Below are 22,139 nucleotides of genomic sequence, written 5' to 3'. Positions count from 1 at the left end.
TTTTGTTATTATTGAGCATATTTGTTACTTGGAGTGGTTTTGAGTCATTTTTGGCTCATTTCCTAAGGTTTTATTCCCTCTCCTTTAACCCATTTCAATTTGCTCCTATTAGAACCTTTCCTATGATTTGTGTTTTCCATCTTACAGGTCCTCCCGTGGCTAAGAAAGCAAGGATTGGATGCAAGGATTAGGCATGCTTTGGAGTCAAAGGGATTGGAGCATTAGAGCCCAAAATATGAAGGAAAGAAGAGTTCAGAGCGGGCGCTCTAGATATGGAGCGGGCGCTCTGTATTCCTTGCTGCAGAAAAACCAAGTACCCAACCCTCAGAGCGGGCGCTCTAATGTTGAAGCGGGCGCTCTAGCTCCCAGAATAATCAGAGCATTTTCTGCGAGACTTCAGAGCGGGCGCTCTGGCCTTAGAGCGGGCGCTCCGTGTTCCCCTGACCGATTTGAACTCTGCTACACGCGTAGGCCGACGGCTCTAATTATTTTACTCTGCACGTGATGCCTAAAATTTTGGGCCTTGATTTGGGTTAGGTTTTAGAGGAGGGTATAAATACCTCTCTTCCTTGTAATTGGGAGGAGAGAGGTATGTAGAGAGAGAAATATTAGAAAATCAGATTTCAGCTTATTGTTTTTTTTTCTTTCTTTTGCACTTTAGATTAGTTAGGGTTTAGTTCCTCATTAGATCTAAAACACTACTCTTTGTTACTCTCTTTCATTTTCAATCCAAGATTAAATCTTTTGGTATTATTTCTATCCCTACTCTTTATTTATTGCTTTATTTATCTATTTTAATTAGTTTTAGCTTATCTTTAGTTGTTATTTCAAGTCAATAGAATAGTTTAATATCTTAGTTGCCTCCTTGTTTAAACTTGCAATTTCTGGTTTTGATCCTTTATTTTCTTGCTATTAGTATAATATTATCCTTATTTGCTTAGATTTCATGCTATTTAGAATAGATTACAAGTAGACTTAACATATTCTCTTCAAAGTTAACTTCTTTAGTAAAGTTTAATCATCCTATTTTCTGGTTTTAGCCATGTTTCTCTCATTAAACTTAGTTTTTGCTTTTGTTAATGTTCTTGTGTGCTTTGGTATGACCCTTCCTTCTCTAGGCTAGGTTTCTAGCTAGGGGAGGGGGAAATGATGAACTAATGATGAAATGAATGATATGTGGTGCAAGATTGGGTAGATTGAGAAGTTTTGCAATTGATTCCAACCTAGGTTTTAGTTGTTAGGAATTAGAGATTGATCACCTCTAAGACCCTATTTTGTGTTGCATGCTAGTTGCGCGAGAGTGAGCTTGTATGTGATGATGACTAGGTTAGGGATGACCTCGACCACCGAGGCGGGGTTGGGTAGGCGGTGTTTAGGTGAGCCCGAGAGGGAATCCTAGATGTTGGACCATAGGCCCCAATTGTTTGGTTGACCGATTGAACCATTCTTGTTGCCTCTAATTGTTGAAATCATTGTTAGTTAGGAATTCTCCCCTATCCCCTAGTGTTTGCTATTCCTTGATTTTCGAAGTTTTATACCTCTGCTTGTTGCTTGTTAATTTAGTTCTTAGTTTATTTGTTTCCCTAGTAGCTATAGATAAATCCATCAAAAATTTATTCCTCCCTTTTCAATTGACTTATAAGTGATCTAAGCAAGAGACGTTTGACCTTCCCTGAGGATTCGACCCCTCTTCCACTATGCTACCTTTGGTTAGTTTAGGACGTGGGTTTTCTTTTATTCTTGACTCGACCTTTAGGAACTAACGACACCTAGGGGGCCGATCAAGTTTTGGCGCCGTTGCCGGGGAATGGCAACATTGTTTATTGCTTAGTTATCTTGTTTTTCAATTGTTTTCTACTTCTATCCTTCTATTTTTCATTTATTTCTCCGTTGTTGTCATTCGCTAATTGTCTGCTTAGCTGTGTTGAATGCTTAGAAGATCACAGGGACCACCTACTCACGACCTCGATCTCGACATTGACCGCACTCTAAGGCGAGTGAGGAGACTATTTGTTGAACAAACGGGTGAGGAGAGGAGTTCTTTGATTCTTCTAGTGATATTTCTTCAGACATGGGGGATGCCAATGGCGCTCTTTTTGGTGACTTTGGTAATCCGGGTAGTCATGAATTGCAATGTGGGATTCTACTTCCTACAACGGAAACAAATTTCACTATCCACCCGCACTACACTCAAATGGTGCGTGGAGATCAATTTTCTGGAGCAGCTCATGAAGATCCGATAGAGCATTTGGACAAATTTCTCGAGACATGTGCTTTAATCCAAACCAACCAAGTCACTCAAGAATACATCCGGATGCACCTTTTTCGGTATTCGCTCACAGGCAAGGCTTATAGGTGGCTCAAAAACCTAAAGCCCGGCTCGTTGGCCACATGGAGAGACACGGCCAAAGCTTTCTTGAACAAGTTCATTCCCGAAGACAAATCAACCGAATTGAGGCAGAAAATTTCATCATTTAGGCAAGAAAGGTATGAATCTTTGGGGGAAGCTTGGGACCGGTTTAAAGAGTATGTGAGAGCTTGCCCACACCATGAGTTTGACAAGCAACTTCTCATCAAGTTCTTCTATGATGGTCTTGACGACATACCCAAGCAAAATTTGAATTCCGGATGTGGTGGACATATTAGCAAGGTGCCTCAAGCTCAATTGGAGGACACCATAGAGGAAGTTGTGAGGTACTATTCTACGAGTGGTGAAAGAAGAAGAGGTGAAGAGAGAGCTTCGGGCAAATTCGAGCTTGATCAAGGTTCACTCAAGGCTCTTATGGAACAAGTCATTGACAAGAAGCTGGGAAATAGCCAAGGGTCTTCATCTTCCTCCACCAATCAAGTACACTCTTTCTCTTGTGAGAATTGTGGGGGTACCAACCATGATATATCATATTGTGGTGGTCGAGACCCCGAACATGTAGCGGCAATGGGGTACATGAACAATCAACGTGATAATTGGAGAGCCCCCAATGCCAATTATGGTAATAGATTTCAAGATGCAAGTGGCCCAAGCCACAACACGGGTCAAATGGCTCCCTTTCCAAATCCAAATGCTAGCAATCACCCTAGAGCACCATTCAAGCAAGGACCACCCAACCAATTTCAAAATTTCCAACCCAACCCTTCCATGCAAAATGATCCTAATCAACAAATGCTCATGGAAACTCTCAATAGAATCCAATCAAGCCTATCCGCCATGGATCAAAGAATAACCAATAGTGAGCGAAAAGCGGATCAAAGGCATCAAGAGGTCACCGCACATCAAAAGATGATGGATAATCAAGTGGCTCAACTCGCCGAGAGGGTGACCAATCTAGCCAATGAGAAGCTCCCGGGCCAACCTACTACCAACCCGGCTACCACCCATCATATCAAAGCTATCTCTCTTAGGTCCGGAAAGTCTTATGAGGGGCCTAGGAGTGATCAATCGGAGCACAACAAGGAGGGTGAAGAGCAAGTGGTTGAAGAGGTCAATGGAGATAGCCACAAATAGTGTTGAAGGAAGCATTGAGAAGAAGAAGGGTGAAGGTAGTGAAAAGAGCAAGGAAGTTGGGAAAGACAAGCAACCATCAACATCTTATCAACCATCAAGGTTTGAACCACCACCGCCTTATCCCGAGAGGATTGTTGAGAGGAGATTGAATGACAAGTACAACAAGTTTATGGCTATGCTCAAGTCACTTCACATCAACATTCCATTCCTTGAAGCCATGACTCAAATGCCACCCTATGCAAAATTCCTCAAGGAACTCCTCTCCAACAAAAAGAAGCTAAGTGATGAGTGTATCACTCTTCCTCATCAAGTTAGTGCCCTAGTGCAAAGAACCTTGCCTACCAAGCAATGTGATCCGGGAAGCTTCACTCTTCCGGTCAAGATTGGTGATATGGAGACCACGGGTGCACTAGCCGATCTTGGGGCAAGTGTGAGCCTCATGCCACTATCCATTGCAAAGAAGCTCAAGTTCGAGATGATACCTTCAAGAAAGGTGATTCAATTAGCCGACCGGTCCACAAAATTCCCATGCGGTGAGTTAGAAGACGTTCCTATCAAGATTGGGAATTTGTTTGTGCCTTGCGATTTTGTGGTGATGGATATGGAGGAGGACCCTCATACTCCTTATCCTTGGAAGAGAGGCACTCAAGACCATGGGAGCGGTCGTCAATTGCAAAGATAATACCATTACATGTGAGGTGGCCAATGAGAAGTACAAGTTTGAATTCTCAAAGACTTTGAAGCAACCTATGGTAGAGAAGATTTGGCGGGTGGACTTGGTGGACTCCGAACTTGATGAATTGGTGAAGTCTCATGAGGTAATTAAAGACAAGGGTGATGAAGACCTCCCATGTGAGGAGGTGGGTGAAGGAGAATCTTTGTGTGCCTTGGAGGTTGAAAGCCTTGAAGGTGAAACTCATCCCGAGACTCAAGGAGCCGTGGATGAGCTCCCATCGATCCAAAGTGAGTCTAAGGAGGAGAGTTCCACGCCTCCTCCCAAGGTAGAACTAAAACCCCTCCCTCCTTCTCTCAAATATGCTTATTTGGATGATGATTGCTTACATCCTATTATTGTCAATGCTAACCTCGATGACACCTCATTGCAAAAATTAATTGAGATTTTAAAAAAATATAGGAGTGTTATCGGGTATAGCATTGATGATATTAAGGGGATTAGCCCTAGCTTGTGTATGCATCGCATTCATCTTGAGGATGATCATGCCTCTTCCATTGAACCTCAAAGGCGGTTGAATCCGACTTTGAAGGAAGTGGTTAAGAAGGAAATCCTCAAACTACGTGAAGCGGGGATCATTTATGCTATCTCCGATAGCAAATGGGTGAGCCCGGTTCATGTGGTTCCCAAAAAGGGAGGCATGACCATCATACAAGATGACAAGGGGAATGATATCTCCACCCGCACTGTCACGGGGTGGAGAATGTGCATTGACTATAGGAGGCTTAATAAAGCCACTAGAAAAGATCATTTCCCCTTGCCATTTATCGATCAAATGTTGGAAAGGTTGGTGAAGCATTCACACTATTGTTTTCTTGATGGTTATTCGGGTTTCTTTCAAATCCCAATTCACCCGGATGACCAACATAAAACAACCTTCACTTGTCCATTTGGGACATTTGCCTACCGAAGGATGCCCTTCGGATTGTGCAATGCCCCATCGACTTTCCAACGATGTATGACAGCAATCTTTTCTGATATGATCGAAAATGCAATAGAAGTTTTCATGGATGATTTCAGTGTTTGTGGTTCGTCTTTTGACCTATGCTTGCACAATCTCGAAAAGGTTTTAAAGAGGTGTCAAGAGACGAACCTTGTGTTGAATTGGGAAAAGTGCCATTTTATGGTCGAGGAGGGCATTGTCCTCGGGCATAAAGTGTCCATTAATGGTATTGAGGTAGACCCGGCAAAGGTCTCGGCGATAGAAAAGCTACCCACCATCATCGGTGACCGGGGTACGTGCCTTCTTGGGGCACGCCGGCTTCTATCGCCGATTTATCAAAGATTTTGCACAAATAGCGAGACCTTTGACGAGTTTACTTCAAAAAAGAGGTGGAGTTCAAATTCGATGATGCTTGCACTAAGGCATTTGAAACTTTGAAAAATGCTTTAGTGAATGCGCCTATAGTGCAAGCACCGAATTGGGAACTCCCGTTTGAACTAATGTGTGACGCGAGTGATAATGCAGTTGGAGCAGTCCTTGGGCAAAGGAAAGAAAAGAAATTGAATGTGATCTCTTATGCAAGCCGGACTTTAGATACGGCACAAAAGAATTACCCACCACGGAGAAGGAAATGTTGGCGGTGGTCTTCGCTTTTGACAAGTTTAGACCCTATTTGGTGTGCAACAAGGCCATTGTCTACACCGATCACTCCGCGGTGAAGTATTTAATGAGCAAAAAGGATGCTAAGCCGCGTCTAATCCGATGGGTCCTTCTCTTACAAGAATTTGACATTGAAATACGGGATAAGAAAGGAAGTGAGAACCTAGTGGCTGACCACCTCTCAAGGTTGCCGTTAGACCACCCTTCTTACCTTGACAAAGAGGATCCCATCGATGATGAGCTTCGAGATGACTCTCTTATGGCGATCGTTACCAACACCATCCCTTGGTTCGCTGATATTGCAAAATTATTTAGCAAGCGGGGTGGTACCTCATGACTATGATGCTCGACAAAGGAAGAGGTTCTTCAAGGAAGTTAAGAGGTATTTTTGGGATGATCCAAGCTTGTACAAGAAGTGTAGTGACGGTTTGTTCCGGAAATGTGTGGCAAATCATGAGATGGAAGGTATTATGGAACATTGTCATTCACTACCTTTGGAGGTCATGAGTGTCAACAAGACCGTGGTAAGGATCCTAGGTTGCAAGCTTTGGTGGCCAACTATGCGCAAAGATGTTCACAAGTTCATCCTTCGATGTGACCGATGCCAAAGGATGGGAGGAATCACAAAGAGAAATGAAATGCCGCAACAATCAATCTTAGAAGTTGAGCCATTTGATGTATGGGGAGTGGACTTCATGGGTCCGTTTGTCTCCTCATGTGGGAATTTGTATATCCTTGTGGCTGTGGATTATGTGACTAAATGGGTGGAAGCGATACCATTACCCACAAATGACCACAAGGTAGTGTTGAAGTTGCTCAAGAAGATCATCTTTCCTAGATTTGGGGTGCCACGGTGCCTAATTAGTGATGGCGGATCTCATTTCGCCAAGAAACAACTCGAAGCACTTTTGAAGAAATATGGGGTACATCATAAGGTTGGACTCCCTTACCATCCACAAACCCAAGGGCAAGTGGAGGTGTCCAACAGAGAAATTAAGAGTTTGCTCGAGAGGATGGTCAACAAGTCTAGAAAAGATTGGTCCCTAAGACTGGATGATGTACTATGGGCCTTACGGACCGCTTACAAGACACCGATTGGCACCACGCCATATCGACTTGTCTATGGTAAGGGATGCCACCTTCCGGTGGAATTGGAGTACAAGGCATGGTGGGCTGTAAAGGAACTCAACATGGACCTTCACTTGGCCGGAGAAAAGAGGTTACTCAAGCTCAACGAGTTGAAAGAGTTGAGGTATGATGCTTATGAGAGCTCTAGACTCTACAAAGAACAAACCAAGAGGTGGCACGACAAAAGGATTCGAGATCGTGACTTCGAGGTGGGTAACAAGGTTCTTCTCTTCAACTCACGTCTCCGACTCTTTCCCGGGAAGCTCAAGTCCAAATGGGTGGGGCCGTTTACAATCACCAAAGTAACCCCCTATGGCTCGTTCGAATTGGAAAATCATGAAGATGGGAGCCGGTTCATGGTGAATGGGCAACGGATCAAAAGATACTATGATGAAGGAGATATTGGAAAGATCGGTTGCCTAATGCTTGGGACGGTCCACACCGTTCCTCCCCCTTAGCTTTATTGCTCGTGACGTAACGTCAAGCTAGGGACGTTAAACTAGCATGCTTTGTAGTATATTGTGAATATTTGTCTTTGAACTATCTCTTTAGTTACTTTTTTGTTTTAAGTACTTTGCAAAAATCCGGAGGATTTTTCCCCAAAGAGGGGATGATTTATGTTGGTTATCGTTAGCCAAAATGCTATAAACCGAAGGGCACGACCTCTTGGCTCAACCAATCAATGGTTGAGTCGGGTACTTAGGTTGCATCCTATAGAAGTACTAACGATTTTGGTTTGAGTGATATTTGAGTGTTTGCAGGTTTGGGAAATAATGCTTTTAAAGCCAAAAATCCGACAGTCTAGAGCGGGCGCTCTAAACAGAGGGCGGGCGCTCTGCATCATTGGGAATTATTCAGAATACTTGAGGCCAAAATCCGAGAATTTAGAGCGGGCGCTCTGGGTGTAGAGCGGGCGCTCTGATTTTAAGGGGGCTAAGGAAGGAAAATTTCGAGAATTTCGAGCGGGCGCTCTGGGTGTAGAGCGGGCGCTTTGAAGGTCCCTCAGAAATTCTACATTTTTGGTGCTAAAATCCGAGAAGCTAGAGCGGGCGCTCTGGTCAGAGAGCGGGAGCTCTGAGTTTTGGGTGAAAAATTGACTAAGTGTGGGAAAATTGCGCAGCTTTAGAGCGGGCGCCCTGGTCTTAGAGCGGGCGCCCTGGTCTTAGAGCGGGCGCTTTGATTTTCAACCCAGAAACCTGATTTTTCAGCGAAATGTTAGAGCGGCCGCTCTACCCTTAGAGCGCCCGCTCCGACCCTCATTTCAGACTTTGCGTTTTTATCCCCTTTTAATTTTGAGCACCCAAATTCTCACCTCAAACTCCATATCCCTATCCCTTCTCTCACCTCAAACTCCCTCAACTTCTTCCTCCATAACCAAACCTTCATCTCCTCCAAATCTCCACCTTCCAACTACGAATTCCTCTAAAATTCACAAATTATTCATCCCCTATCTCCAAAAATCATACATCTCCATCAAGAATTCAGCACCTAGTCCGGATTTCATCAAGAATTGAAGCGGGTTTCTACCGGGTTCGCGTCGGGCCAAGTCGGGTTCTTCTTCAATTTCAACTCTAGGCTAATTTGTCTCCAATTGTTGGTATAATCCTACTCTTACTAAGTTAATTTTCCCTATTTCTTTGGATATTTGCTTATTAAGGTTGGCTTAATTGGAGAATTGATGGTGAATGAATGGGTTTTGTGTTTTATGTGGTGAAAATTTGTTGTGAATTGTAGTGTGTTGTTTGTTGTGGTGCTTTGGCAAGGGAAAATTATTGTGGATTTTTGATAGGTTTTGGTTTGTAGAAAGTTTTGGTTTTAGAATTGGTGGTTGTGCAAAGTTTTGGAGAGTTTTGTTTTTTGTGGTCATTGTGTAGAATTGTTGGAAATTGTTGGGTTGTTGTGGTGTGTTGCTTTGGAAAATTTCTATATTGTTGTTGTAAGAAATGGCTGGTGGTTCAAAGAGGCAAAGAGCCGAACCAAGGAGTGGTAATGTAGGAGAAAGTAGTGGTGCCGGTAGTAGTGGTGGGCATGCTCAACCCACTCAATTCAACATTACCCTGCCACATGCGGCCCAAAGGACCAAATTGGCCGCATTGGATAGGAGGGCAATTAATCCAACTCTCTTCTATTCCCAACACGACTGTTATATGATTGGAATAGACGAGAAGGTTAGGGAGCTTGCAGTGAATCTGGGGTTTGATGCGTTCTTGGATTGTAGATTGCCAAATGATTACATCACCGCAGATACTTCCTACTACTACCCCACCCAACCGCCTCTAACTTACCGCCCCCTAACATTGGAGTTTCTTGCTAGCTTCGAGTTAAATCAAGAAGAGGGTATGGAAGGCATTGATGCATTCAAAGTAAAATTCCGGTTGTTCAACAAAGGCCGCCACATTACCCTCCGTGCTTTCAATGAACTATTTGGTTGGGACCCAAATGCTCGAATCTTGGATACCTCCGGACTTGACGGTCAAGGTTATATAGAGGGGTACAATCCGCAAGAATTTTGGGCCCGAATCACGAGTGGGGCTAGAGAATTCCAATCAAACTCCTCCAAGGCCTCAGAGATCCACCATGCCGCCTTACGGTACTTTCACCGGATGCTTGCATATATTTTCTTCTCCAGAAAAGATCTAGGTAAAATGAGCGATCAAGAGTTATATCTTCTTTGGAGAGCTACCGAGGGTGCGCTTCTTTACCCACCTGCCACCCCGGAGCACAAGATCAATCTAGGGTATCTGTTTGCCAAGAGATGTAAGGCAATAAGGGACTCCCCCCTCTTGACTGGTCCTATCTTTATGGGAGGGATGGTCACGTATATCGCCTTCAAGTACAGATACAAGACCCAGCTGCAGCAGATGGAGAGCTTGAACATGGCAGCCGAATTGAACATAGAGAAGATGAAAAGAATGCAATTCATTTCGGATTCCACGGGAGTCACGGGTAAGGCCTTCATTTGGCGGATCCGAGACGTCCCTTGGTGCTACATGCCATGTCCGTTCATGATGAATCCGCCCCCGGGAACTGAGTTACCATGGCAAGTCCCTATGGAGCAAATTCACGAGAATGACCTCTCCCAGCCCGAGATTGATCATAGAAATGAAATCAGGCAAGCGAGGCGGCAACAACAACAATTCCAGCAACATCAAGAGCAACAGCAGCAACAGTTTCAGCAGCAGCAACAAGAGCAATTTCAACAATTTATTTCTCAGGCACAGCAGCATCTTCAGCAGCCCCCCCAGTTCTCGGGGGGAGGTGAGCCCTCTTCCTCTTCTGCATTTAATATTGAGCAAGCTTTCGCTAGCCTCACTCTGGAGGTTAGGAACCTTGCTCAAGCCCGGCCTAGGGAAAGAGAGGAGGCCCCTGCTCAGTCTCCTGGTCCCACTTTTGATATTTATCAAAACCATATTTATGATTACCATGTGGACCAGGGACATTTTAGCCCATGTGTCAACTACCCCTACTACCCTCCGCAGCACGGGCCTGTCCCGAATTGGGAGCCCCCTCAGGTAGATGACAATGGGAACCCCATTCCTCGTACCGGCGGCCAATACCCCTATTGGCAAGGCCCCGGTACCCTGCATGACCCTCCCCACTCCTTCCCCCCCTACAACTACCAGCGCCCAGGTGGGTGTGATTACCTCGGTGATCCCGCCTATCCTTATCAGGGCGACGGCTTTCCCCCCGGTTATTACGGTGGGTGGGAGCCATATGGGCCGCCATGCGATGTTGATTATGATTGGGCGCCCCCTGTAGTTGTAGAGGGAGAGGAAGAGGAAGACTCTGAGGAATAGATGATCATTTCTTTTGACCCCCCCCCCACCCTTGACTATTACATGTTTTATCGCACCGAGACGGTGCCTGGTTTTAGTTGGGGGGGTGCCTTAGCATTTTCATATCTAGGGGCAAATGAAAAGATCATTTTGGGGATGAGCAGCCTTTCCTATGCTTGCTTGTGCTTAATAATCTGTTGGCTTGTATCTGTTGGTTTGTATTATACATGATCACTTTTCCTTTTTCTTCTTTATTTTGTTTTCTAATCTTTTTGCTTTGGAGTTCTGGTATTTCTCACTTTTTGGCAGGTTGTATACTACTTTTGGAAGGAGCCAAGGTTGGTTGACTTGGAACCCATCATTCTTTTTATGTTTTGGATTGGCATGGCTCCGGTGAGATCTTTCCAAACTCTCTTCTATTTATTTTATCTTGCTTAGTTCCTAGGAGCGGAGTTAGGATTAAGTTGATTGATTCATGGATGTTTGCATACTTGGAATTGTGTACTGAGAATTGTGTGAATTGATGCTTTCATTCTTGAGTTCCTCTTCTATCCTTCTATCCCTTCCTTTCTATTTTTGTTGAAGAGTAGCAACGGGGCGAGGTTCACACCTCGTGAGAGGCGCCCGGCTTTATGCCTAGGAGGACGTGCATTCAATTCACGTACCTTCTACCGCCCCCACTTATGGAATTTATTCCAAACGAAGTCCTACTTCTCTTGTTGCTCTTCAATGTTTTCTTTTTCTTTTTCTTTCTCTTAGTGTTATCCAAGGCAAGTGTTAAAACTTTGTTTTGTGTTTGGCTGAATTAGTAGCTACAATGTATGAACATATATGAGTTGGTTCCTTGGTTTGATAGGTTTACAAGGTCTTTAATGTTTTGGTTGAAAATCACATAGCTTCATTGCTCAAATGACTCCTATTGGACATATCTTGGGCTATTTAGGCCTTGATCCCTTTTGTCCTCGGTTTGTGGTTGTGGGCGTAGCTCATCTTGTGAATGAAAGCTAGGTGGCTAGAAATTTGGAGACTTAGTGTTTTGCTACTTGATCTAAAACTCGCTCCATTTGACTCTTGAGACCGCGACCGAATCGACTCATAGGATGATAAAGGCATTCATTTCGGGATAAGGGCATAATTTTTCGTTCTTTTTAGATCCTTTTTTTATTTCCTAGGACACCTTTACTTTCAAATTTCAGGTTTTTGGGTTTACATTCACCTTTTGCGTACCCCCTTGAGCCTTCCACTTTTTGTCTACCCGCATTACAAGCCTTATGAACCTAATTTTATTTTCACCTTTATAGAAATGAGTGAAACTCGAGCTTGGCTTTGTATCTAAGTTAAAAGTTTGGCATAGTGGATGTCTATAATGTAAATTGCAAGGGACGTGTTTGTTTCCCCAATTAAATCTTTTGGTATAAAAAAAAAAAAAAAAAAAAAAAAAAAGTTGGAATAAGAATGCATAAGTAAGGCATCGATCTTGTATATAGTTTAGAGTTAGTTGGGGGGTATAATACCCACCAACTAAGGTTAGTTGGCCTTGGTTTTGCTCGATTCATTAATGTTTCACTCTTAGGAGCTTACACCACCAGCCAGAATTTTTTTTTTTTTTTTTTTAACCCTTACCCCAAGCCATTTCATTGCACCTTAAAAGCCCTTTGGACCTTGAGTGATTGAGTCAATGTCGGTGGAGAGAGTCATGGGTCGAGCTTTTAGATTGGATTTGCATTTACTAAGTTAGGGCAATCCTACCTTGCCCACCTCCTTGTTGTTCTCCTAATTCTCTTGTGGAATTCGAGACGACTAGCCGCCTAGTGTACATGATCGAGATGAGGAAGGTTGCCTTGGTGAGGGACAATTGGAGGATAGGATCTTTATAGTCCAAGCTTTTGAGCATGAGCTATGTGGCCTTCAACCAGGAGCATTAGCTAGCTTGTCCACCTATCTTGTCAAGAAGCTTGCGCATCCTTGTGATTGCATTGTAGTGAAAGTTCAACCATTCATGTTTGTGTTTCTTTCCCTTTTTATTTTTCTATTTTTCTATTTTTCTATTTGTCTCTAAAAACCTTGCCTTGATTTAGTGCGAAGTTGTGGGTTAATCTCTCTCGAAAACCCTCACGAGAGCATACTCGTCCTCCTAAGTGACTTGGGGGTTTAAATGGCTTGTCGTTTACGCTAAAAACGACCGTGATTCCTACGAAAGTGAGTTAGTGTATAGAATTATGCTTTTGGTTATTTTTGTTTGCTTATTTTACTTCGCTCGAGGACGAGCAAAGGACTTAGTTGGGGGGAATTTGATCAGTGGCCATTTGGCCCACTTTTCTACTTCGTTTCTTCCCCGATTGAGCCCTTTGTTTGCCCTTTTTCCTCTATTTTAGCTTAGTTTTGTTATTATTGAGCATATTTGTTACTTGGAGTGGTTTTGAGTCATTTTTGGCTCATTTCCTAAGGTTTTATTCCCTCTCCTTTAACCCATTTCAATTTGCTCCTATTAGAACCTTTCCTATGATTTGTGTTTTCCATCTTACAGGTCCTCCCGTGGCTAAGAAAGCAAGGATTGGATGCAAGGATTAGGCATGCTTTGGAGTCAAAGGGATTGGAGCATTAGAGCCCAAAATATGAAGGAAAGAAGAGTTCAGAGCGGGCGCTCTAGATATGGAGCGGGCGCTCTGTATTCCTTGCTGCAGAAAAACCAAGTACCCAACCCTCAGAGCGGGCGCTCTAATGTTGAAGCGGGCGCTCTAGCTCCCAGAATAATCAGAGCATTTTCTGCGAGACTTCAGAGCGGGCGCTCTGGCCTTAGAGCGGGCGCTCCGTGTTCCCCTGACCGATTTGAACTCTGCTACACGCGTAGGCCGACGGCTCTAATTATTTTACTCTGCACGTGATGCCTAAAATTTTGGGCCTTGATTTGGGTTAGGTTTTAGAGGAGGGTATAAATACCTCTCTTCCTTGTAATTGGGAGGAGAGAGGTATGTAGAGAGAGAAATATTAGAAAATCAGATTTCAGCTTATTGTTTTTTTTTCTTTCTTTTGCACTTTAGATTAGTTAGGGTTTAGTTCCTCATTAGATCTAAAACACTACTCTTTGTTACTCTCTTTCATTTTCAATCCAAGATTAAATCTTTTGGTATTATTTCTATCCCTACTCTTTATTTATTGCTTTATTTATCTATTTTAATTAGTTTTAGCTTATCTTTAGTTGTTATTTCAAGTCAATAGAATAGTTTAATATCTTAGTTGCCTCCTTGTTTAAACTTGCAATTTCTGGTTTTGATCCTTTATTTTCTTGCTATTAGTATAATATTATCCTTATTTGCTTAGATTTCATGCTATTTAGAATAGATTACAAGTAGACTTAACATATTCTCTTCAAAGTTAACTTCTTTAGTAAAGTTTAATCATCCTATTTTCTGGTTTTAGCCATGTTTCTCTCATTAAACTTAGTTTTTGCTTTTGTTAATGTTCTTGTGTGCTTTGGTATGACCCTTCCTTCTCTAGGCTAGGTTTCTAGCTAGGGGAGGGGGAAATGATGAACTAATGATGAAATGAATGATATGTGGTGCAAGATTGGGTAGATTGAGAAGTTTTGCAATTGATTCCAACCTAGGTTTTAGTTGTTAGGAATTAGAGATTGATCACCTCTAAGACCCTATTTTGTGTTGCATGCTAGTTGCGCGAGAGTGAGCTTGTATGTGATGATGACTAGGTTAGGGATGACCTCGACCACCGAGGCGGGGTTGGGTAGGCGGTGTTTAGGTGAGCCCGAGAGGGAATCCTAGATGTTGGACCATAGGCCCCAATTGTTTGGTTGACCGATTGAACCATTCTTGTTGCCTCTAATTGTTGAAATCATTGTTAGTTAGGAATTCTCCCCTATCCCCTAGTGTTTGCTATTCCTTGATTTTCGAAGTTTTATACCTCTGCTTGTTGCTTGTTAATTTAGTTCTTAGTTTATTTGTTTCCCTAGTAGCTATAGATAAATCCATCAAAAATTTATTCCTCCCTTTTCAATTGACTTATAAGTGATCTAAGCAAGAGACGTTTGACCTTCCCTGAGGATTCGACCCCTCTTCCACTATGCTACCTTTGGTTAGTTTAGGACGTGGGTTTTCTTTTTATTCTTGACTCGACCTTTAGGAACTAACGACACCTAGGGGGCCGATCAAGTTTTGGCGCCGTTGCCGGGGAATGGCAACATTGTTTATTGCTTAGTTATCTTGTTTTTCAATTGTTTTCTACTTCTATCCTTCTATTTTTCATTTATTTCTCCGTTGTTGTCATTCGCTAATTGTCTGCTTAGCTGTGTTGAATGCTTAGAAGATCACAGGGACCACCTACTCACGACCTCGATCTCGACATTGACCGCACTCTAAGGCGAGTGAGGAGACTATTTGTTGAACAAACGGGTGAGGAGGAGGAGTTCTTTGATTCTTCTAGTGATATTTCTTCAGACATGGGGGATGCCAATGGCGCTCTTTTTGGTGACTTTGGTAATCCGGGTAGTCATGAATTGCAATGTGGGATTCTACTTCCTACAACGGAAACAAATTTCACTATCCACCCGCACTACACTCAAATGGTGCGTGGAGATCAATTTTCTGGAGCAGCTCATGAAGATCCGATAGAGCATTTGGACAAATTTCTCGAGACATGTGCTTTAATCCAAACCAACCAAGTCACTCAAGAATACATCCGGATGCACCTTTTTCGGTATTCGCTCACAGGCAAGGCTTATAGGTGGCTCAAAAACCTAAAGCCCGGCTCGTTGGCCACATGGAGAGACACGGCCAAAGCTTTCTTGAACAAGTTCATTCCCGAAGACAAATCAACCGAATTGAGGCAGAAAATTTCATCATTTAGGCAAGAAAGGTATGAATCTTTGGGGGAAGCTTGGGACCGGTTTAAAGAGTATGTGAGAGCTTGCCCACACCATGAGTTTGACAAGCAACTTCTCATCAAGTTCTTCTATGATGGTCTTGACGACATACCCAAGCAAAATTTGAATTCCGGATGTGGTGGACATATTAGCAAGGTGCCTCAAGCTCAATTGGAGGACACCATAGAGGAAGTTGTGAGGTACTATTCTACGAGTGGTGGAAGAAGAAGAGGTGAAGAGAGAGCTTCGGGCAAATTCGAGCTTGATCAAGGTTCACTCAAGGCTCTTATGGAACAAGTCATTGACAAGAAGCTGGGAAATAGCCAAGGGTCTTCATCTTCCTCCACCAATCAAGTACACTCTTTCTCTTGTGAGAATTGTGGGGGTACCAACCATGATATATCATATTGTGGTGGTCGAGACCCCGAACATGTAGCGGCAATGGGGTACATGAACAATCAACGTGATAATTGGAGAGCCCCCAATGCCAATTATGGTAATAGATTTCAAGATGCAAGTGGCCCAAGCCACAACACGGGTCAAATGGCTCCCTTTCCAAATCCAAATGCTAGCAATCACCCTAGAGCACCATTCAAGCAAGGACCACCCAACCAATTTCAGAATTTCCAACCCAACCCTTCCATGCAAAATGATCCTAATCAACAAATGCTCATGGAAACTCTCAATAGAATCCAATCAAGCCTATCCGCCATGGATCAAAGAATAACCAATAGTGAGCGAAAAGCGGATCAAAGGCATCAAGAGGTCACCGCACATCAAAAGATGATGGATAATCAAGTGGCTCAACTCGCCGAGAGGGTGACCAATCTAGCCAATGAGAAGCTCCCGGGCCAACCTACTACCAACCCGGCTACCACCCATCATATCAAAGCTATCTCTCTTAGGTCCGGAAAGTCTTATGAGGGGCCTAGGAGTGATCAATCGGAGCACAACAAGGAGGGTGAAGAGCAAGTGGTTGAAGAGGTCAATGGAGATAGCCAAGGTCAAATAATTGACAATAGTGTTGAAGGAAGCATTGAGAAGAAGAAGGGTGAAGGTAGTGAAAAGAGCAAGGAAGTTGGGAAAGACAAGCAACCATCAACATCTTATCAACCATCAAGGTTTGAACCACCACCGCCTTATCCCGAGAGGATTGTTGAGAGGAGATTGAATGACAAGTACAACAAGTTTATGGCTATGCTCAAGTCACTTCACATCAACATTCCATTCCTTGAAGCCATGACTCAAATGCCACCCTATGCAAAATTCCTCAAGGAACTCCTCTCCAACAAAAAGAAGCTAAGTGATGAGTGTATCACTCTTCCTCATCAAGTTAGTGCCCTAGTGCAAAGAACCTTGCCTACCAAGCAATGTGATCCGGGAAGCTTCACTCTTCCGGTCAAGATTGGTGATATGGAGACCACGGGTGCACTAGCCGATCTTGGGGCAAGTGTGAGCCTCATGCCACTATCCATTGCAAAGAAGCTCAAGTTCGAGATGATACCTTCAAGAAAGGTGATTCAATTAGCCGACCGGTCCACAAAATTCCCATGCGGTGAGTTAGAAGACGTTCCTATCAAGATTGGGAATTTGTTTGTGCCTTGCGATTTTGTGGTGATGGATATGGAGGAGGACCCTCATACTCCTCTTATCCTTGGAAGAGAGGCACTCAAGACCATGGGAGCGGTCGTCAATTGCAAAGATAATACCATTACATGTGAGGTGGCCAATGAGAAGTACAAGTTTGAATTCTCAAAGACTTTGAAGCAACCTATGGTAGAGAAGATTTGGCGGGTGGACTTGGTGGACTCCGAACTTGATGAATTGGTGAAGTCTCATGAGGTAATTAAAGACAAGGGTGATGAAGACCTCCCATGTGAGGAGGTGGGTGAAGGAGAATCTTTGTGTGCCTTGGAGGTTGAAAGCCTTGAAGGTGAAACTCATCCCGAGACTCAAGGAGCCGTGGATGAGCTCCCATCGATCCAAAGTGAGTCTAAGGAGGAGAGTTCCACGCCTCCTCCCAAGGTAGAACTAAAACCCCTCCCTCCTTCTCTCAAATATGCTTATTTGGATGATGATTGCTTACATCCTATTATTGTCAATGCTAACCTCGATGACACCTCATTGCAAAAATTAATTGAGATTTTAAAAAAATATAGGAGTGTTATCGGGTATAGCATTGATGATATTAAGGGGATTAGCCCTAGCTTGTGTATGCATCGCATTCATCTTGAGGATGATCATGCCTCTTCCATTGAACCTCAAAGGCGGTTGAATCCGACTTTGAAGGAAGTGGTTAAGAAGGAAATCCTCAAACTACGTGAAGCGGGGATCATTTATGCTATCTCCGATAGCAAATGGGTGAGCCCGGTTCATGTGGTTCCCAAAAAGGGAGGCATGACCATCATACAAGATGACAAGGGGAATGATATCTCCACCCGCACTGTCACGGGGTGGAGAATGTGCATTGACTATAGGAGGCTTAATAAAGCCACTAGAAAAGATCATTTCCCCTTGCCATTTATCGATCAAATGTTGGAAAGGTTGGTGAAGCATTCACACTATTGTTTTCTTGATGGTTATTCGGGTTTCTTTCAAATCCCAATTCACCCGGATGACCAACATAAAACAACCTTCACTTGTCCATTTGGGACATTTGCCTACCGAAGGATGCCCTTCGGATTGTGCAATGCCCCATCGACTTTCCAACGATGTATGACAGCAATCTTTTCTGATATGATCGAAAATGCAATAGAAGTTTTCATGGATGATTTCAGTGTTTGTGGTTCGTCTTTTGACCTATGCTTGCACAATCTCGAAAAGGTTTTAAAGAGGTGTCAAGAGACGAACCTTGTGTTGAATTGGGAAAAGTGCCATTTTATGGTCGAGGAGGGCATTGTCCTCGGGCATAAAGTGTCCATTAATGGTATTGAGGTAGACCCGGCAAAGGTCTCGGCGATAGAAAAGCTACCCCCACCATCATCGGTGACCGGGGTACGTGCCTTCTTGGGGCACGCCGGCTTCTATCGCCGATTTATCAAAGATTTTGCACAAATAGCGAGACCTTTGACGAGTTTACTTCAAAAAGAGGTGGAGTTCAAATTCGATGATGCTTGCACTAAGGCATTTGAAACCTTGAAAAATGCTTTAGTGAATGCGCCTATAGTGCAAGCACCGAATTGGGAACTCCCGTTTGAACTAATGTGTGACGCGAGTGATAATGCAGTTGGAGCAGTCCTTGGGCAAAGGAAAGAAAAGAAATTGAATGTGATCTCTTATGCAAGCCGGACTTTAGATACGGCACAAAAGAATTACACCACCACGGAGAAGGAAATGTTGGCGGTGGTCTTCGCTTTTGACAAGTTTAGACCCTATTTGGTGTGCAACAAGGCCATTGTCTACACCGATCACTCCGCGGTGAAGTATTTAATGAGCAAAAAGGATGCTAAGCCGCGTCTAATCCGATGGGTCCTTCTCTTACAAGAATTTGACATTGAAATACGGGATAAGAAAGGAAGTGAGAACCTAGTGGCTGACCACCTCTCAAGGTTGCCGTTAGACCACCCTTCTTACCTTGACAAAGAGGATCCCATCGATGATGAGCTTCGAGATGACTCTCTTATGGCGATCGTTACCAACACCATCCCTTGGTTCGCTGATATTGCAAATTATTTAGCAAGCGGGGTGGTACCTCATGACTATGATGCTCGACAAAGGAAGAGGTTCTTCAAGGAAGTTAAGAGGTATTTTTGGGATGATCCAAGCTTGTACAAGAAGTGTAGTGACGGTTTGTTCCGGAAATGTGTGGCAAATCATGAGATGGAAGGTATTATGGAACATTGTCATTCACTACCTTGTGGAGGTCATGGAGGTGTCAACAAGACCGTGGCAAGGATCCTAGGTTGCAAGCTTTGGTGGCCAACTATGCGCAAAGATGTTCACAAGTTCATCCTTCGATGTGACCGATGCCAAAGGATGGGAGGAATCACAAAGAGAAATGAAATGCCGCAACAATCAATCTTAGAAGTTGAGCCATTTGATGTATGGGGAGTGGACTTCATGGGTCCGTTTGTCTCCTCATGTGGGAATTTGTATATCCTTGTGGCTGTGGATTATGTGACTAAATGGGTGGAAGCGATACCATCACCCACAAATGACCACAAGGTAGTGTTGAAGTTGCTCAAGAAGATCATCTTTCCTAGATTTGGGGTGCCACGGTGCCTAATTAGTGATGGCGGATCTCATTTCGCCAAGAAACAACTCGAAGCACTTTTGAAGAAATATGGGGTACATCATAAGGTTGGACTCCCTTACCATCCACAAACCCAAGGGCAAGTGGAGGTGTCCAACAGAGAAATTAAGAGTTTGCTCGAGAGGATGGTCAACAAGTCTAGAAAAGATTGGTCCCTAAGACTGGATGATGTACTATGGGCCTTACGGACCGCTTACAAGACACCGATTGGCACCACGCCATATCGACTTGTCTATGGTAAGGGATGCCACCTTCCGGTGGAATTGGAGTACAAGGCATGGTGGGCTGTAAAGGAACTCAACATGGACCTTCACTTGGCCGGAGAAAAGAGGTTACTCAAGCTCAACGAGTTGGAAGAGTTGAGGTATGATGCTTATGAGAGCTCTAGACTCTACAAAGAACAAACCAAGAGGTGGCACGACAAAAGGATTCGAGATCGTGACTTCGAGGTGGGTAACAAGGTTCTTCTCTTCAACTCACGTCTCCGACTCTTTCCCGGGAAGCTCAAGTCCAAATGGGTGGGGCCGTTTACAATCACCAAAGTAACCCCCTATGGCTCGTTCGAATTGGAAAATCATGAAGATGGGAGCCGGTTCATGGTGAATGGGCAACGGATCAAAAGATACTATGATGAAGGAGATATTGGAAAGATCGGTTGCCTAATGCTTGGGACGGTCCACACCGTTCCTCCCCCTTAGCTTTATTGCTCGTGACGTAACGTCAAGCTAGGGACGTTAAACTAGCATGCTTTGTAGTATATTGTGAATATTTGTCTTTGAACTATCTCTTTAGTTACTTTTTGTTTTAAGTACTTTGCAAAAATCCGGAGGATTTTTCCCCAAAGAGGGGATGGTTTATGTTGGTTATCGTTAGCCAAAATGCTATAAACCGAAGGGCACGACCTCTTGGCTCAACCAATCAATGGTTGAGTCGGGTACTTAGGTCGCATCCTATAGAAGTACTAACGATTTTGGTTTGAGTGATATTTGAGTGTTTGCAGGTTTGGGAAATAATGCTTTTAAAGCCAAAAATCCGACAGTCTAGAGCGGGCGCTCTAAACAGAGGGCGGGCGCTCTGCATCATTGGGAATTATTCAGAATACTTGAGGCCAAAATCCGAGAATTTAGAGCGGGCGCTCTGGGTGTAGAGCGGGCGCTCTGATTTTAAGGGGGCTAAGGAAGGAAAATTTCGAGAATTTAGAGCGGGCGCTCTGGGTGTAGAGCGGGCGCTTTGAAGGTCCCTCAGAAATTCTACATTTTTGGTGCTAAAATCCGAGAAGCTAGAGCGGGCGCTCTGGTCAGAGAGCGGGAGCTCTGAGTTTTGGGTGAAAAATTGACTAAGTGTGGGAAAATTGCGCAGCTTTAGAGCGGGCGCCCTGGTCTTAGAGCGGGCGCTTTGATTTTCAACCCAGAAACCTGATTTTTCAGCGAAATGTTAGAGCGGCCGCTCTACCCTTAGAGCGCCCGCTCCGACCCTCATTTCAGACTTTGCGTTTTATCCCCTTTTAATTTTGAGCACCCAAATTCTCACCTCAAACTCCCTATCCCTATCCCTTCTCTCACCTCAAACTCCCTCAACTTCTTCCTCCATAACCAAACCTTCATCTCCTCCAAATCTCCACCTTCCAACTACGAATTCCTCTAAAATTCACAAATTATTCATCCCCTATCTCCAAAAATCATACATCTCCATCAAGAATTCAGCACCTAGTCCGGATTTCATCAAGAATTGAAGCGGGTTCTACCGGGTTCGCGTCGGGCCAAGTCGGGTTCTTCTTCAATTTCAACTCTAGGCTAATTTGTCTCCAATTGTTGGTATAATCCTACTCTTACTAAGTTAATTTTCCCTATTTCTTTGGATATTTGCTTATTAAGGTTGGCTTAATTGGAGAATTGATGGTGAATGAATGGGTTTTTGTGTTTTATGTGGTGAAAATTTGTTGTGAATTGTAGTGTGTTGTTTGTTGTGGTGCTTTGGCAAGGGAAAATTATTGTGGATTTTTGCTAGGTTTTGGTTTGTAGAAAGTTTTGGTTTTAGAATTGGTGGTTGTGCAAAGTTTTGGAGAGTTTTGTTTTTGTGGTCATTGTGTAGAATTGTTGGAAATTGTTGGGTTGTTGTGGTGTGTTGCTTTGGAAAATTTCTATATTGTTGTTGTAAGAAATGGCTGGTGGTTCAAAGAGGCAAAGAGCCGAACCAAGGAGTGGTAATGTAGGAGAAAGTAGTGGTGCCGGTAGTAGTGGTGGGCATGCTCAACCCACTCAATTCAACA

At 43.7% G+C, this 22,139-nt stretch overlaps 2 protein-coding genes across 2 annotated transcripts; both read left to right on the top strand.

Moving 5' to 3' along the window:
* Positions 1–2,071: 2,071 nt before the first annotated feature.
* LOC110729963 lies at positions 2,072–3,502 on the top strand. Its single transcript, XM_021909752.1, has one exon. The coding sequence runs from the start codon at positions 2,072–2,074 to the stop codon at positions 3,500–3,502; it is 1,431 nt and encodes a 476-aa protein (XP_021765444.1).
* Positions 3,503–8,909: 5,407 nt separating this feature from the next.
* Positions 8,910–21,788, top strand: LOC110729962. Its single transcript, XM_021909750.1, has 2 exons — positions 8,910–10,078; positions 15,060–21,788. The coding sequence occupies exons 1-2, from the start codon at positions 8,910–8,912 to the stop codon at positions 20,566–20,568; spliced, it is 6,678 nt and encodes a 2,225-aa protein (XP_021765442.1). The 3' UTR covers positions 20,569–21,788.
* Positions 21,789–22,139: the final 351 nt, after the last annotated feature.

The sequence above is a fragment of the Chenopodium quinoa genome, unplaced genomic scaffold (assembly GCF_001683475.1).
Source record: "Chenopodium quinoa cultivar QQ74 unplaced genomic scaffold, ASM168347v1, whole genome shotgun sequence".
In the NCBI taxonomy this organism is placed as follows: domain Eukaryota; kingdom Viridiplantae; phylum Streptophyta; class Magnoliopsida; order Caryophyllales; family Amaranthaceae; genus Chenopodium; species Chenopodium quinoa.
This window is presented reverse-complemented; position numbering and strand designations above follow the sequence as displayed.

Excerpts from the sequence above, each read along its gene's own strand:
- LOC110729963 (XM_021909752.1), top strand. The coding sequence starts at position 2,072 with ATGGGGGATGCCAATGGCGCTCTTTTTGGTGACTTTGGTAATCCGGGT.
- LOC110729962 (XM_021909750.1), top strand. The coding sequence starts at position 8,910 with ATGGCTGGTGGTTCAAAGAGGCAAAGAGCCGAACCAAGGAGTGGTAAT. Across the intron at positions 10,079-15,059 it reads GATCATAGAAATGAAATCAG|AAGATCACAGGGACCACCTA; the intron begins GCAAGCGAGGCG and ends TTGAATGCTTAG.